The 18,300-nt window shown below is 40.3% G+C and overlaps 1 protein-coding gene across 3 annotated transcripts; it reads right to left on the reverse strand.

Moving 5' to 3' along the window:
• Positions 1-1,006: 1,006 nt before the first annotated feature.
• gmps (guanosine monophosphate synthase) lies at positions 1,007-17,814 on the reverse strand. Of its 3 annotated transcripts, XM_088428304.1 has the most exons (17): positions 17,746-17,814; positions 17,603-17,674; positions 15,598-15,770; positions 15,125-15,239; positions 13,376-13,473; positions 13,102-13,205; positions 12,720-12,913; positions 10,591-10,756; positions 10,326-10,477; positions 10,047-10,220; positions 7,392-7,497; positions 7,073-7,188; positions 6,820-6,945; positions 6,013-6,128; positions 5,769-5,899; positions 4,941-5,113; positions 1,007-2,430 (listed from the first exon to the last, which is right to left on the reverse strand). In XM_088428304.1, the coding sequence occupies exons 2-17, from the start codon at positions 17,627-17,629 to the stop codon at positions 2,329-2,331; spliced, it is 2,073 nt and encodes a 690-aa protein (XP_088284430.1). In that variant the 5' UTR covers positions 17,630-17,674; positions 17,746-17,814; the 3' UTR covers positions 1,007-2,328. The 3 variants fall into 3 exon arrangements, with proteins under 3 accessions (XP_088284430.1, XP_088284429.1, XP_088284428.1); XM_088428303.1 differs by lacking the exon at positions 17,746-17,814 and having other exon boundaries at positions 17,603-17,745; XM_088428302.1 differs by lacking the exons at positions 17,603-17,674; positions 17,746-17,814 and adding an exon at positions 17,372-17,511.
• Positions 17,815-18,300: the final 486 nt, after the last annotated feature.

Here is an 18,300-nt window from a genome sequence, read left to right on the forward strand (position 1 = left end):
TGTGTTTGATGCCGTGTTGTGGTGGCTGACACAACTTGTCTGCTCTTGTCCATCAGTCAACTGGGGAACACACACCTTGCCACACACACACACACACCCCACACACATAAACTATTCCCTCGGGTAATAGAGATCTCAATTTATTGACCTTAATGGAAAAAAAAAAAAAAAGCTCACTTAAATTTATATCTAATGATTACATTGCAATTGCGCACGCATTCCAAAATCATACGTTAGGAAGACTATAGACTATATCAGTGGTTCTTTAACTGTTAACTATATTAATAAATCACTATTCACTAAACACCATTATGACCTCTATGTTCATCAAAAATCAGACATTAATTTACTACTATAAGCTACTTACAACATTACATTAACTACAACATTTTGCTATTAATTTTTAAAACAACAGGAACATTTACAAATACATACTGTATTTACGAAAAATACTTTTAAATAACTGATAATACAATGAATTTTAAACTCCCACCTTTTATTTATTTTAATGGTGTCATCTGAAAGTATTTCTATTCATGTTTGTTAACTTGTTTTACTAATATCTTGTGTCAGTTGCATTGCATCAGGCTAAAAACTCATGACTTACTTATTTTGGCGAATGTCTTTTTTTTTGTTTCCCAAAAAACTATACCTTTCGTTCAAGCCACACATTCATGTTAATTTTACAAATTATTGACCAATCCAAAGTAAGTGAACAAAGTTGGCTCTCTTCCACAATGCAATGCTATTGATTGATCAAACTTGCCATTTTGCAGTTCTGAAAAACGATGGTTTTGGCCATATTCTGTAAGTGGTGTCAATATCCCTTGAGGATAGAAGAGGGGGCTGGGGCGAGAGGTTTCAACATGGAGATCTTTATTAAAGCTCGGTTTTGGTATAAATTTCATAACTGTTGAAACTGCATGCAGTGGCTTGGTTTGAGGCACATTACTAAGAAAGAATGAGCATGATGACTTGGAAAAAAAAATAACCCTCAGACACACAGTTGCATAACTTAATCATGTGGATATTGCAATTTAATCAAAAAATTCATTTAAGCTATCAAGCCACGTTTCTTACATGAAGGCAGACGACAAAAAAAATATACATTAAAAGGCAGATGAGACAGAAAGCAACACTTAAAATGTTTAACCATTCACTATAGGTTAGGGCCGTTTTAAAGGTAGAGGCACAAATCGCCTGACCATTGGTTTATATTCCAACTCAGTTAAACCTGAGCCAAGTGAGACAGTGAGATGGCAAGATTTAATTAGGATTTTCAACTGAGGATGGAAATCCATTTAAATGTTTCAAATGGAGCAGGGAACCCACAACAACAAAGCATTAAATGTGGCCACACCTCCCCAATGGCTGGGTTCTTGATAAAGCTTGAAAAGCTTTACGTTCAAAACAGAACAAAATGTGCAAATACGCACTCTTGTTCAACACAAGAGCAGCAACAAGATGACATTTTACAAATGATAATGTACTATTTCTGTAATTACTGTTTAAAAAGCATACATATTGCAGCATAATGAGAACGTGTTAGACTATATTCTGGAAATATCAGGGTCAAGAACTGGTCACATTAAAAAGAAGGGGGGAAAAAAAAAAAAAAACAGGCACATACAAAGTTACCCACGAGCTTGGGCTTCTGCACAGCTTCACACTTGCTATGATAACAGTTGTCCATTATAACCACCAGGAGGCGCCAACAGCATCAGCGTCGACTTTTGGCAAACCAGAGCACTTATAAAATGTTAATTGGTCAAACGTAGCGTTGTCTATTCAGCTCCACTTTGGACAGATAACAGTTCTCGGAGCACAGTATTCAGATAGAATGTCAAAATAAGCGGATGAACATATTCTGACCGATTACAGTTAGACACAACTTTGACCAATGGGGGGGAGAGGTGATGAGCAAACCATATTTCTGTTTTTCCAATGCAAACCTCCTGCTATGCATCACAGTCCAAAGTCTAAAATGTTCACAGCATATTGTCACTCCATTGCGATAGTTGACTCACAAGAGAGGGCAACAGTTAGCTTTTTAAACCTATCTTTGGATGAAGACAAAAAATATCTATTATCGATCCCTGTCGCCAAAAGTATTAGACAAGGGGATGAGGGCGCCGATCACAGCGTGGTGTGTCCTCCATGGGAATGTTGACGAAAAAGGGAAGAAAAGGTGGAGGAAAGAGATGAAAGGTTGGAGCAAGTTCACCGACCTTTTCTGATAACTTGTTTGTGCATTGAATGTGTGTAATGTGTGTTAGTCTCTGTCCTATTTCTGCCATGTTGGTTTTTTTTGTTTCTTTTTTTCCCTCCCTATTCCCACTCTGTGGTGCCTGGTGGCTTGGAGGTCAGGTCATACATGACTCTGGAGATGCCTGGGATCTTTCTTATCTCGTTGACCATCTTCAGCACCACCTGTAGGGGAAAAAAAGATTTGGCTATTATACTTGTTATGCATTTTAAATAGAGAAAATGGAATGCAAGCATATGAACATTCGATTTACAAACATTGAGACACTAACAGAGTTGCCTGTAAGTCAGATTTTGTATTCAGCACATTTTCTTTTTAGTACATTTTCCATTGCGGATACCAATGCCAACGCCGCCATAATAAACAAACCTTTCACCCGGTATTGTATAGTGCAGAGGTGCTCAATAGAGCGTTCATTTGCAGTGATATCGCTATACATTGGGTAAAATGACCCCGACAGGAAAGACACATTTACTGTGTGGGGCTGTAAATAATAGGGACTAATGGGTCAGATGTGCTGTGAACTACTTGGGCAAATGCGTTGCCTGCTAATCTTCACCAGTATATTTAAACAGAAATTATTGCGAGAGGCTCGTCATTGCTTCAGAATAAGCTGTACCATAGCAAAAAGTGTATGATGCAAAAGGCCCTGGTGCACTTTTATGGCGTTATATTTGTGCCTCAATTACGAGCGCGCGGAAAAAAAAAATTGAGCGGAAAAAAAATCAAACTGAGCGAGCGAAAACAGATTGAGCGCAGAAAAAAAAGTTATTGAAAAGAACTTTCTCGCTCAAAATTCCATTTTGCTCGCTCGCAATAGCATTCTCGCGCTCAACATCTCGCTCGCGATACTCCTCCCACCCTCGCTCAACATCGCGTTTGCTCAACATCGAGCTCTCGCTCGCTCGAGTCGTCCTCTGCGCTCGCTCAGTTCTGCTCACGCGTTACGTTTGTGCCACAAAACCAGCCAATCAGTGCTTGTAAATGCACAGTGATTGACAGCTTGGTATCCGATGAGATTGCTTGTTGTGTTCACCCGGAACGAGCAAACGAGGGTACGTCACATCGACTTGGGCAGGAGGAGGTGGGCTTATATTATTAAAGTACAAAAACTAACAAGGTATTTCTGTCAAATGATACAATACAGTAATAATAATAATAATAATAATAATAATTATCCGGCCCAAGTCCGTGTTGACGCACTCTCGTTTGCTCTTTCCGGGTGAACACAGGGCAAACGAGAGTGCGTCAACGGATAGCGTACAAGCAATCTCATTGGATACCAAGCTGTCAATCAATGTGCTTTTACAAGCTCTGATTAGCTTGTTTTGTGGCACAAACGTAACGTGTGAACTGAACTGAGCGACTGAACTCGATGTTGAGCAAATGCGATGTTGAGCGAGGGAGGGAGGAGTATCGCGAGCGAGGGCGAGATGTTGAGCGAGAGAGGGCTATCCCGAGCGAGCAAAAAGGAATTTTGAGCGAGCAATTTCTTTTTCTGTGTTCAAAATCCTTCGGCGCTCGCTCAAACTCTTATTACGCGCTCAATAGTTTTTTTCTTGCGCTCAAAATCTGTTTTCGCTCACTCAGTTTGATTTTCTCCGCTCAATTTTTTTTTTTTTTCGGGCGCTCGTAATTGTGGCACAAATATAACGCCATACACTTTTATTTTAAAGTTCCTCCCAAAGGCATCACAGTCATTTTCTTCTCCCAGCAGCACCCAATATAAACTGTTTATTTGCGCTTGACGTTTTTTTTTTTCCTTTTTTTTTTTTTAAAACAACTTACGGACAGCCATCTGGAAAGTAACACGTTCATGAGTCGGGGAGCGTCTGTACTTTGTTTTCCGTCCATTCATCCATTATCTCACCCTTTATCCAGAGTCGGCTCACAGAGGCAGTAGCCTCAGCAGTTAAGCCCAGACTTTCCTCTCCCGGCCACTTTGTCCAGCTCCCCCAGGGGGCTCGCGAGGCCAGCCGAGAGACATAGTCCCTCCGGTGGGTACTGGGTCATCTTCAGGGCCTCCTCCTGGAGGGATATGCCCGAAACACCTCACCAGGGAGACATTCTACACAGATGCTTGAACCACCTGAACTGGCTCCTCTTAATGCAGAGGACCAAGTATACCTACACCTGGTCTGCACCTCTCACCATGGGCAACTCCAGAGTGGAAAAGAGTCCAACCCCACTCGAGAAGACTGATACCAAAGCCCGAGCTGTGCGTGGAGGAGAGTCCGACTATATCTAGTTGGAACTTTTCTGCCTCACACACCAAGTCAGACTCTTTCCCTGCCAGAGAGGTGACAATCTATGTCCAAAGAGCTAGCTTCTGCAGACAGGACTTGAAGCAGCAAGGTTCCCACCTTTGGCCGCCACCCAACTCACAATACACCCGACTCCTATAACCCCTCCCACAGGGGGTAAGTCCATGGGAAGGGGGACCCAGGTTATTCTTTCGGGCTGTGCCAGCCCGGGCCCCGCGGGTGCTCGCCAACGAGCCCCACCTCCAGCCCTCGCTCCAGAGTGCGGCCCCAAGGAAAACGCAATGCAAAATTTTTACTCATCATAAGGGGTGAATGAGCCATGCTTGTTCTGGTCGCTTCACTAGATTACTTTATTATTTTTAAGTTTCTCTAACATGATCGTTTTCCAGTGTACACAAGGCTTGCCATACCTCCTCTGGGATTTGGTTTCCCGGCGTGGCAGGGATGCCGGTCATGAAGTCGCTGGTGATAAACGTGCGAACCACGACAGAGCGTCGGCAGGAGGGCTGCTTTTGCAATGGGTCACGGTCAAAGTGCAGAGGAGTCAGGATGACGGGCATCTGGCTAATCTTGCCAGAGTATCCTGAAGGGGGAAGTAGCACCAGTTTAACAGCTATCACAAGAAATATCACATTATGTGTTAGCTCCTACATTCAGTTGGAAATGGGAGAGATTTGTTTGCTCATCTAAGTCAGTAACACGCATGATCAAGTCATTCTCTGTATTTGAAAAATTATCGAAGCTACTAAAAATAACCAGAGGCATTACTTCATGCCAAGTTCACAGTATTATGCAGATATGGAACTATCTAACAAGTATGAAAATTCTTTTAACCAAAATATGTTATGGTGGCTAAATATAATTAAAAGTAATTGGCACTTGTCTTCACCAGGATAAAAGGTAAAGGTTCCTTAGCACATACAAAATTAAATACTTTATAAAATTGTTGCTGGTTAGCCATTATGTAAAATAAGAATCTGAAATAACAACCTAATTAGGAGTGGAACATTTTCTCAGGGTACTGTACTTGTTTGCCTGCGTAGCTATGAAACATTCCCCTTGTGGATGCAAATATGAAGCAAGTTAAGTTATGTGGCTTCTTGAAGGCAAATGTCAACATCTCCTCACACATTCTTCAGGTACATAGAAGAAGCGCGCGAACTCTCTCGACTTTTCAAATACATTATGTAATACGTCTTTCCCAGATTCAAATTCCTACTTAAACCACAGACACTCACCAGATTCTCTAAGGATAGAATGAGCAACAAAGTCAGCCTGTCTTAGGGTGCCTAGAACGCCTGTGGTCAGGAAGGTTGGAGTAATATCTATTGGTGGCTCCTTCACATGGGATCCAAATACATAAACAACTCTGAAATGAGAAGGGAGGAATAAAAAAAAAAAAAAGATGTTGTAGAATGCTTCGCTTATCACAGAATAATAATTAGATATTAATCTTAATACAGTAGTGTAGTTGTGCATTACCTATTGATGCTATGGCACATGCGAGGGATGAGTCTGGCTAGGAACATGAGGGATTCCCAATGAGGTGATTCTTTGCTTGTGACACCACACACATAACTGTAAGAGCGGCAATCTCCCTGTAAGAGAAAATCTCTTACTTAGTGAATCAACAAGAAATAAATCTCAAAAACTTTACTAATTTGACTGTTGATTTAGTGTCTTCACCACTCACACAGGTTTAAGCAAAAATTAAAACTTGGAGGAAACAGGAAGTAAAAAGAAACCCACATTCAAAAAAGCTCACCCAACCCACACACACACACACACACACACACACACACACACACACACACACACACACACACACAAAAAACCCTTCCCCTCCCCCAAAAATGCTAAGTCACTTGTAGAATAAATGGAGGGTGGGAACCAAACATAAAAACATCAGAGAAAATGTGTGTGTGTGTCCCTGTGCGGATATACTTGTGAGTTTTCTACCAGCATAGTGAGGACATTTTGAAGACGTCCGCACTTAGACCTCTTTTTGACGGTCAAGACTTGCTTTGAAAGTATAGGTTTGAATTGGGTTAGGGTTGATGTTAGGTTAAGGGTTAGGCAATCAAGTCAGATGACTGAGGTTAGGTGACAGTATATGCATTATGTCAATGGATATCCTCACAAGTATAGCCATAAAAATGTGTCCGTATGTGTGTGGGAGATTTATGTCTACATGTTAGACACTACACAATAAGAGCAATTGATTGCAAGAAAGGTCAAACTTCACAAGCAAGCACATGGATGTGACTGAACAAATGACAAACTGGTTACCTGAACACCAACAGTTTTGATGGGCAGCAGGAAGGCATTAAGTGAATGAAGGCTGGTGATCTGCATGAGCTTCTCCTCCTCCTCATCTGATATGCACGACTTGACTCTCTGCAGCAAGGCGTGTGGCTGTAGATGAGACCAACAGAAGACCCGTGAAAACTATCATTGGTCTCAACCATTTGCACAGCATATATTGTCCTTGAAATTTTAAGAGGCAAATATTTTGTTGCCATTCGGTCATTATTACACTGACCTTTTTGACGCTAGCAGAAAAGTCTGTGATGATTTTAAGTATGTTGTTGGTTTCAGCAAAGTCTTTGCAGATGTACGGCTCCTCTGCACAAATGACTCTGATAGACAGGCCAGGACCTGCGTGAGGGAAACAGAATGTAATGGCCTAGCAAATAAACCAGGAAAAGTGACATATCAATTAGCAATTTTATTAATTGTGTGTTCATGCAAATCTCCTGTACAGGACATCATCAGTTCACAACAAAGTTTGGCTTCCAATTGCGGTGATGGAACCTAAATGTGTATACAGTAGGGGTATGTGTGTGTGTTTATGTACTTGCCAGGGAAAGGGTGTCGCGAAACTATCTCTTCTGGCAGGCCCAATTCTCTCCCAAGTGCTCGAACCTCATCTTTATGGAAATCTTTCAGCGGTTCGATTACTTTTCCCTGAGGGATCACAAACCAGCACAATAAGCATTGAAACAAAAACAAACATGTTTAGGTTTGCAATTCTATTTTTTTTTAAATGCTTGAGCAATACAAAGGGAATAATGTTTGTTGCAGTATAAATCTTTCTTCTTTTTTTTTTATTTTTAAGACAGAAAAGTTAATGTCAGGGTCAAGAGAACACAGGTCATGATCTGGCAAAGTCTCCTGTGTAATGATTGAAGACTTGCTCCTTCATAACTACACAGTTATACAAACAGTATATACACATGCAACTCAACTCTATCGAGCATTCTAAAACTCCTACAAAGTGCTGTAGACAGAGGGAAAACATCTTACAAAAACAAAGACAGGGGTACTCAACCAGACTCCTGCTCCACCCCTCACTAATATTTGAAAGTAATGCCCAAAGGGGGCATTGACTGAAGGTAGGGATGGGCCAATAAACGGATTGGCAATATATCATAATTTTTAAAGTTATGATTATTTAAAAGTCCAAATTTGTATTTTTTTTTCTCTCCCACGTCATCTGTTTGGCAACTGTAGCGTGCAGCTCTCAGTGTATCAAATGCGAGTCGTCCTCTGCTGCAGCAGTCAACCGCATGGTCCCACTTACTGGTTTGTCGGCTTCAGCACCACGAGTTTCGTGCTGTAGTTAAGTACCGCAGGTAATGTGGCTAACATTTTATCATATGCTACTTTGATTTTGTATGTGGTACCGCTCGAGGTAGGACGCAAGCTGTTCAGCCTGCTGGAGTGTCAGCTCAAAAAGGCAAACAAATCAACTCTCCCCCCCAAACAAACGAAGTTGCCTGTCTGGGAGGTTTTGGGCTCTCAAAAACAAGTAGGTGACATTGCAAGTAAGCTTAAAATAGTAGTTGAATGAGTGATATGAAATAAACAATCACATTGAATTGAGCTACAATGACATGATGGTAGTTTTCAATTGAAATCGATTATTTTATTTTTTTACATTGTTGTGCTGGATGTACTTGAATTTTTCATTTTAAATTGGATGTGTTCGACCAGAAAAAAATTATGTATAAGCTTATTGGTGTTGCTTGTTTTGATTTTATTTACATAATAATTTTTATAATGTAGAAAATGGCTACTTATCAAAAAAAACATTTTAAAATGACATATCTTGTCACCGATACAAGCCACCCTGCACACAGTCTGTTCAGCCTCCTGCCCTCCGGAAAGAGGTACAGAAGCCTCCGCTCCCGCACCACCTGACTCAGGAACAGCTTCATCCACCAGGCCGTGAGACTGCTGAACTCCCCCCCCCCCCCCCCCTCCCACCCTTGAAACTGCTGAACTTTCTCTCTCTCCACTCCTCTCTCTCACATTCAGCCCCAGCCAGAAGAAACACCTACCTGGCCCCCCACCTAAACTCAAACTTTACTCATGCACTTGCAAAATTTGCACAGACTTGCTGCTGCTGTGTTGCTGTTTATTTATAATTATACTTCTATTGCACTAGCAATTACACTTAGAACTATAACAACTACCTCAAATGCACACAACTGGGACAACCACAGCCAGAGTTTCCTGCTTTGTCTCGTACTGTTGGATTGTCCTGTCATATGCTGCTACTTATGTCTTGTCTTGGGGTACTCTTGCCATACCTGGTTTTTTGTATTTAGTTTTTAGTTTTAGTTGTTGGTTTAGCAACACTAGGCAAAGTAGCTCAAACATACTGCACTTTACATTACTATAGATAAGTATCTAGTTTTTAGGTTTGTCTCGTCTTGCGCACCTGCACTTTGTTATTGTACATGTAAAACGCAGAGGATAGTGAGAAACGCAATTTCGATTCCTTTGTATGTTAAGCACATGTTAAGAAATTGACAATAAACTTGACTTTGACTTTGACTTAGATTAGTAATTTCAATACTGTGATACATACGGCAAGACCGTGGTATTTTCACTCAAGGTTATCATATTGTCAGAATCTAATATCATCTCATGCCGACCTGGAAGACCATTGGGTTTGCAAGGCGGGAATGGATTGGGCGTGGTCTGGCTGTGATTGACAGCAGCAGTTACGATGCAGTGATATTTTAATTTCAACTCACTAAGGCGATATGTATGAGGCAGAATGTGAGATTCACTGAGTGACATCTGTAGCTTCTGCTCATCCAATGTGAGGACAAAAAGTCCAATTCTGTTTATTCCCGTGTTTGACCTGAGGATGCAGCCACATAATTTTTTTTCTGCCCTAAAGTCAACAAACATGGTAAAAAGTCTGAACAACGACCAGGATATGTAGATAGTATTAGTACACACCTGTTTATACAGTTTATCTGCAATTGGGGGGGAAAAAAAAAAAAAAAAAAAACAAACATGGTTGGGGTTGTGTACACCTTTATAAAAAAATAAAAAATAAAAATAATAATAATAATAATAATAAATGTTATCAGGCTAGTGATATGGATCTGGAATGAGTTAATTATCATGTATTTCATTTATAGTAAATATGAAAAAATAAACAAACACATGTACTTGTTACAAGGTTATGAATGCATAATGTCTGCCTCGTAAAGTACCTCATCTCTGAGTTTACGGATGAGCTCAGAGTCATTGTGGTGTGTTTTGATGACTTCCGCCTTCCCACTGGCAAGATGAGAAGCACTTTCAATGAGATCAGGTCTCAAGGTACCCTGAGCTAAAAGAACCTCTTCTGGTTTTAGATTCATCTCCCCTATCACCTCATTTGCCACCTGCAAATCAACACAATCCACAAAGTGTCACAGAAGTGACAAAGAAAATAAAAAGAAAAAAGGTCAACAACTAATAATGTTAGGCTGATCTTGTAAGTTACCTACCTTGACGAATGTATCACCAATTATTTTCCTTTTCTCTTCTGGATTGGTGGTCATATTCAAGGTTTTACTGATCCGTTTTCGGGGAGTCGTGTCCTCCTCAGAGATGGGAAGTGTTGTTGTCCCATTGTAGAAAGTGTGTGAGGCATTCACCACTGGATATTTTAGCAGCGTGTAAGGTGTAAAACGAGAGCACAAGGTACTGATTCGACACATCTGAGGGGGTAATAATACTGAAAATGAATTCCTTTACTCAGACTATACCCACCTTTGAGTTTGATACCCAATTTGGTGAGGGCCTCCTCCACACTCTGGCTTTCTCTTTTCCTCATGAAGCCATTGTCAATGTGAACTGCAATAACTTGATCCTGGTTCAAAGCTTTGTTGAGGAGCGCCGTGCACACAGTTGAGTCGACGCCACCGCTCAACAGCACCTGATGCAATTATTGTAAATCAAGTCACTAGTGTGAATAGCATTTCTTAAGCTTTAATGAACCAGACCTATATTATTTTAAGTTACAAAAATTTCATGGCACATAAGAAAACTCACCACAAATATAAGGTATACTTTACATTACATTTACATTATTTACTATACATTTAAAAAGTTTTTTTTGTTGTTTTTTTTTTTTTTAAATGACATACTCAATGCTCATTTTACCTCTGAAAACTGTTTGGTCCCCTGGACGCACAATACTAAAAAGCTATGGGTCCCAACATCAATCAATCAATCAAATTTTATTTATATAGCCCTAAATCACCGAAGTCTCAAAGGGCTTAAACGTTTGGAGTCCCAAACATTGCACAATAAAAAGGAAGAAGTAAGTCTACTGTAAGGTTCAAAACTGCATTTACAAGACGTGAGCAAAAACCAATAACAGATAAATGTCACAGTAAAATGAATTAAAATAATAGAATGAACTTACATGTGGCATCCATCATCATGTTACTATTGCAACCACTGATATTACTTAGTCCATTTTGGAGGAAAACTTAGCTTTTTACTTTAAGTGTTCGTTTAAGCTTCAACATGTCTGTTTTGTTCCTCTTGATTTTCTGAAGTGTTTCATTTTTGCTTTTTACTTTCTAGCTCATTATTACCCGATTGTGCATTATTTGACTTGTCATTGATACAAAAAAAAAATGCAGAGATGATGTTGTTTTGGGCCTAAAGACAGCACTTTTTTAAATTATATTTGTGCTATGATCGTGGAAGCGCAATGAACATTTTTAAGGGAGCAAGGATAGATTTTGAGCAGAGAATAATATATTAAACAAGCAATGAGAAATTTTGAGCAAGCAATGTAAGTGTGACCACAGAAAAAGATATTGCTCGCTCAAAATCTCTCTTTGTTCGCTCATGATATCCCTCCCTCTCACACTCAACCTGTCGCTGTGCATGCTCAGCTTGGCACACATATTACGAATGTGCCACAACGCCAGCCAATCAGAGTAAGCAAAAGAACACCGATTGACTGTTTGGTCTTCAATTAGTTGCTTATTACGTTTACCCAGAAAAAGCAAACGAGATCGCTTCACACCAACTTGGGTGGAAGGTGGACTTCTTTGGAAGCAATGTATTTATTATTATGATGATCATTGACTCATGTGATAGAACTACAGGTACCTTGTTAGTTTTTTTTTACACTTAAGTGATACAGTGATGTAAGTCTACCATCTCCCGCCCAATTCTGTATGATCTCATTTGCTTTTTTTGAACATATCAAGCAATTCAATTGTAGACGCGGTCAATGAGCGTACTTTTGCTAGATCTGATTGGCAGGATTTATGGCACATTCGTAACGTGTGCCAAGCTGAGCGCAAAGAGGGGGCACCCTTGAGTACGCAGAGAGAGGAATCTTGAGCGAGCAATGACAGATTTTGAGTGAGCCAAATCTTCTGTTCTCAAAATCTATCATTGCTCACTCAATATATATTTATGTGCTAAAAATCCATCATATTTTGATGTCAGAAAATGATGTGCCCGATGAACGCACCTTGATTTGAAAGCATGACTCTCTGTCAAAATTACGCGTCCAGGACACAGGCTGACGAGAGCACTGCATACTTGTCTGAGTTGTGAGAGTACCCTTTAAATAAAATGTTACAAGCCATTCTTATCTCCTCACTCCCCTGAGATGAAGCCTAGTTTATAAAGGCACTTAGTAAGTCGACTGGCACTTTTCAGACAGAACAGTTATATTTGAGTGTTTAATTAATTGCCTTGAGCGTTGTGGTCCCTACTTCCTATGGTGGCAACCCCGCATACACATACATAAGCGCAAATGCACCTCCCCAGCTTGTGAATGTTGTTTTCCATTGTACCGTCCTTTTATTTAACCCATTTCTGGACAATCGCATTGAAAAACCCATGACTTGTTAAAATGTTAGGCTCACCAGCACTTTGGATTTGCCAACTTTTTCTATGATGTCACCAATGCAGGCCTGCTGGCGGTTCTGGACAGTAAAGTTACTCGTGCATCCTGCAATCTCAAAGAGGAAGTTGCGAAGCATCTCCATGCCACTCTCTGTCAAGTCAACCTCGGGGTGAAACTGAGTTCCATACAGCTTCTTCTGCTCATTGGCAATACCTGGTAACCAAAATACATATAACTGAGGCTTTTAGAAAAACCCCTGAGTAATGCATGTCCTAAGATATTTTTGATAAGCGCTACAATATAATATTTGCCCTTTCTTTGTTGTAACATTAGCTTTGCCATTTGAAACAAACAGTATTTGTGGAGATCTGATCAGATTCGAAGTAAATTTTCACACTCACCGGCGATGATGTTCCCTGATTGGGCCACCACTTTAAAGCCATCAGCCACTTTATCCACACTGTCTCCATGGGTTAGCAGAACCACCTCCTCTTTCTTAAGGCCTCTGATTGGATAAGCACAAACAGGTACAGAATCAGTCTGTCAAAATTCTTGCACGCTTTCCCCTCTGCACTTGACAGAAAATGTTTGGACAACCCAGCACTATTCTATGACTAACTGGTTCATTAAAAAAAATAAATAAATAATATATGGGAAAAATGTGACAAAGATTACCTGAAGAGTGAACAGGTGTTGTCCACTCCAATGCTGAAAACCCCATCTTCTCTTACACATTTTTTGTGAACTGTGCCACCAAAAACTTTATTCATCATCTATAAATGAAAGACAGACCACAGAGCTAAGTCTTCACTTTAGTTTGATGGAGAAAGTTTGATGCAACAACTTAATACAGCAAGAAGAAATCTGCTCGATAACAGAGAGACGATCGCTGAGACAAGTGGTTCACCAATGGGGGTACGGGTACCCCTGGGGGTACTTGAAGGAACTCCAGAGGGTATTTGTTTAATTTAAAATCTCAAACTGACGTGCAAAAATCCTTTAAAAATAATTATTGAGTTCATTACATTTTTCAAGAAAATATAAGTTCATAAAACAAATTATATGTTCAGTAAGTTATTGAATTTAATTATTTTTATAAACCAGATTCTCCCCCATACTAGAATGGTTCGACCCAACTTGTTACATGCCACCTCCTGTTACCTAAATTTTTTGTGAACAGATCTCGACTGTGATCCCAAAAGAGGAAACTTTAAGTTGAATATTTTTCCGTGAACAAATATTTATTTATAATGATTTCTTTTTGAGAACAGGTCTGACACTTTAGGTTGAGTTAATGATTTATTTTTGTGAACAGATCTACTGTAATCCCAAAAGATGACACGTTATGGTTAACCTTTTTTGTGGAAAAAATATTAATTTATAATTATTTATTTTTGAGAACAGGTCTGAAACTTTATTTTGATTGTTTTTTGTGGACAACTATGGATTAATAATTAAGTTATTTCTTTTTGATAACGGACCTCTTCTATAATCCAAAAGAGGACACTTTGCTCACAGTGTTTTTCTGGACCAATACAATTGAAGTTTGGTTGGTTTTAAAGATTAATACATCAAACACTGATGGCATGTGTTAAGTCATTTTTTCCACACCCAAAAATGCTTTACACTGGTTAAGGGGTACTTGGCTGAATACATATTTCACAGATGGTACACATCACTATAAAAAGGTTGAGAACCACTGGTTTAGACCTCCCAACTGCCTGGGAACAAAAGGGAGCTAATGATGCTTTCATCTCTCTCAGTTAGTCTCAATGTGACCCTGAAGCAAAAAGATAAAATCCTAGCTGCGTCATGAGAGTGTAAGATAAGCCAGGAAAATCATGGTGAAGTGGAGGCGACACAGATACTCAGTGAATACACAGCACATGCCCTTGTCTGGATACATAAAACGCCTTAGGACAGTGATTCTCTGTGCGGTATGTGGGTTCCTTCTAGTGGTATGAAAAGTATCACTTCCTGGGTACAGTTCAGTTACATCCTGTTAACTTAAAAATTTGGCGGTATGGTTGCAGACTGGTCAGCACATCAGCCAAGCCGTGGGTTCGCTTTCAACTCCGGCCTTCCAGCGTGGAGTTTGTGTATTCCCCCCAAACTTGTGTAGGTTTTCTCCAGATACCCCAGTTTACTCCCATGTTCCAAAAATATGCATAGTAGGTCTATTGGAGACTCTAAATTGTTCTTGTTAGGTGTGATTGTGAGTTAAAAATGCTGTTTGTTTGGGCGTGCCCTGCAATTGGCTAGCAACTACTTTAGGGTGTCCTGCCCAAAGACAGGTGGGGTAGGCTCCAGCATGCCCGCATCTTAGGTATGGTTTAGGATATGATTTGGGATACTTGATGCTTTATAAAATAAGGGAATCAGAACGCATGGATTAGCCTAACAAAAGACCTGTACAGCATGTACCTGCATTCCATAGCATATTCCCAGGACAGGCTTTCCTATAGTAAATATAGCAGGGTCAAACCATGGTGCATCCTCTGCATACACAGAAGCAGGGCCCCCCGAAATGATGATTGCCCTAAAAGAAAAAGCACATTAATACACATAAGTCTGGAATTGAAACAATATTACAGTGGAACCTCCTAGGTAAACTGCCCTGTCCCAATTAAGATTTATTTTTTTGGATTTGAGACAGTCACCTGAGTTTGAGGATTTGCTGATACGGTATCGATCTAACACCTCAGCACTGTATTGAGGAAAAAAGTGCATGCAAACTCTTTTTTTTCCTTTCTAAAATGTATAACTGAATTGTTCATATATTTTTGCCCTTGTCTGTTATTGAATCATATTCAGAATATTGACTCAAGAATGAAGATTTTAATAAAGACAAGCATTTGAAGATAGATAGCTTGCTAGATAGATATAACTTTCTTCACCTGTAACCTTGTTCTCTAATAGCAAAGGCCGGTGTCTCCAACGGAAGGATCTCTGAGCGCACACACAGCTCTCGCACACGTCTGTCAATGACCTTGCCATACTGGGCGCCAGCATCCAGGATGGCCACAGCTCCCTCATATGACCCATTCTGCTCCACGCTGCCAATCTGCAGCTGAGAGTTAAAGTTACAAAATCATAATTGTCCAAAAACATAAGTTGTAATTATTGGTAACTGTGTCCTTGATTTAAATGAGATCAGCTTGTAAATACCAGCCATTCCAGAGTAACGTGACTCAGTTAACCTTGTCATTAATGACATGTGACTAGACAAAGTCTTAACAAATGTGATGAAATTATTCAGCTAGTCAGGAGAATCACATGCAACTCATTTGAGCGAGAGAATGTCACAAATCTATCTCTGAATGTCAGATAAATGTGCATATGTAGAAAATGGGAACAGACTTTAATTTTTGGTCAGAATAACTGACGGTTGATGTACTCAAACATAGAACAAGCATGGGCAAACTACAGGAGGGCTATGTGCATCCTAATCTTTTTTATTCTGCCAAACTTGAAGAAGTGATCAAACAGGAGGAGAATCATTTCAATAAATAGTTAAATACATGGGACTTGACTTACACTTTTGTAATACTTTTGTTGATTATCTATTAAAATTAAAGCACGTTTTCCAGATATCCCTTGTTTTCTCTAATGAGGTGGATTATCAAAGCACTTCATCTGATCAAGAATGTCTAATATGTTTTTAAATTTTTTGTATCATTGTAAAAAATTTCTCTCATAAATTTCCCAACAGTTAACGAGCATGGTTACTCTTCCTCCACATCCATTTAGTATACATCTCAGAACCACATCCAACCTAAAAAGAGTTACAGTAGATGCAAATAATCATTATTCTGAAAGATCGTTGCTCCTAATGTTTACCCAAAATGGCGGCGGTGTATGTGGTGATTAAAAAAAAAAACTTCGCCTTAAATTCCAATGCTAACGTCAATGGCTTATGAGTTTCGATAAATGTGTTCCAGGAAGCGGCTCGTTCTAATTAGGGTCTCTGGCATGAAATGTTTATAAAACACAGCTTTTGACTGATAGCTACCGATTAGATGCACGATTCAACAAATTCTAAAATACGCACACGCATGTGGCTAATACATGATTTATTCATTTGGATTATTAAATAAATGTCACGAGAGAAATCTGGTGGAAGCAACATAAACCCACGTGGTTTATACTACGCTCGGTACGCAGTCGGCAGTCAAAATCACAATCAATAACCTTAAGGGATATCACATGAGCGGTGGACTCAACCGGTTAATATTAGTTAGGCTATAAAGGTGTATTTATCAAGCCCGCAAACGAGTTTAGCAAACTGTCAAAGCTGAGGCGTTAACATTGCTCCAAGTTTGTGACAGTGAGTGGGCAAACGAAATATATCAACTAGCCGAACGTTAAATGTCACTATGAAAAACAAAGCGGTTAGGTGCATTTTCCGCGGCTGTCTGCTGGCAAAAATAACATTTTCATTTAGCTACCCGATCTAACAAATTGTGCCAGTGACGCATCGTAGCGGAAGGTCAAAATAAACAGTAACGAGCATTTAGCATGTTAGCACCCACTGAGAGAAGCTGAGCTAAGTTAGCGGTGCTATGCTAAACCCACGCGGTGACTTCATTTTGGTGAGGGTCCGGGGTTACGCCACAGCAAACTAAGCGACGTCAGTGGACAACATTGTCAAAATATCACGGTGCGTTTAACCTCAGTTAACAGACGACTCTCGTCGACCGACAGCGAGCGACGTGATCCCGTGAAACGGCAACAGGCACGGGGCGCCGTAGTCATTCCTCCCCCGGGTGGTAAATATTAACAAACGGCTTTCCCAACTTTCCCCGCAAATCAACGCAGGCCGTAGTGAACGCTAAGAGGGGTTGAAACCACGCCGCGAGAGCTCGTTATGTCACATCGGCGGCTGTAACCGGCTCCACCGACCTTGCTGTCTCCGTTGCACATAGCCATGGAGGACTGCTGTGTGGTGGAATGAGCGTTCCCCTTTTCGCCTTGCTGTCCTCGGTCGGTAGGAGAGAGTGAGGGAGAGAGACACAGACTACACACAGAGCGAGAGAGCTACTCACTGGTTAGCTCCAGTCTCAGCACGCCGAGTGACTGGAGCAAAACGCAGCCACGCTTGCTTCTTGTTGCGAAGTGGACACTGTGGGCTTCTCTCCTCCTCCTTTAAGGAAGGCTCATTAAATAAAGAGGCCCTATCATGAAAAGTAAACTTTTTCGGATTTTTACCCATGCCACAATTTTGATGTCTCACCATAAATATCCCCAGTGTTATTTTCCTTCATTGATGCATTTATAAGCATTCCTTGCCTATTCTGCGCTCTAACACCACCCCACCCGCGCAGGTTAAAATGTCGCTGGAAGAGCTTATGACCATCAATCAATCAATCGATCAATCAATCAATCAATCAATCAATCAATCAATCAAATTTAATTTGTATAGCCCTGAATCACTGAAGTCTCAAAGGGCTTCACAGATGGAAAGAGGTCATGTCGAGACTTCTTTCAAAAAAAAAAGTCATACAGAGACATCTTTTCAGTGTAAGGTACACAACAGCATCCTCTGTCAAGGCTCCCAGAAGGGGAAGGAAAAACTCAAAATCCCCAATTTGGGAAAAATC

The sequence above is a fragment of the Hippichthys cyanospilos genome, chromosome 11, assembly GCF_059441005.1.
Source record: "Hippichthys cyanospilos isolate Australia breed blue-spotted pipefish chromosome 11, RoL_Hcya_1.0, whole genome shotgun sequence".
In the NCBI taxonomy this organism is placed as follows: domain Eukaryota; kingdom Metazoa; phylum Chordata; class Actinopteri; order Syngnathiformes; family Syngnathidae; genus Hippichthys; species Hippichthys cyanospilos.

Excerpts from the sequence above, each read along its gene's own strand:
- gmps (XM_088428302.1), bottom strand. The coding sequence starts at position 17,455 with ATGACTACGGCGCCCCGTGCCTGTTGCCGTTTCACGGGATCACGTCGC. Across the intron at positions 15,240-15,597 it reads ATTAGAGAACAAGGTTACAG|GGCAATCATCATTTCGGGGG; the intron begins GTGAAGAAAGTT and ends TTTTTCTTTTAG. Across the intron at positions 2,431-4,940 it reads GAAACCAAATCCCAGAGGAG|GTGGTGCTGAAGATGGTCAA; the intron begins GTATGGCAAGCC and ends TTTCCCCTACAG.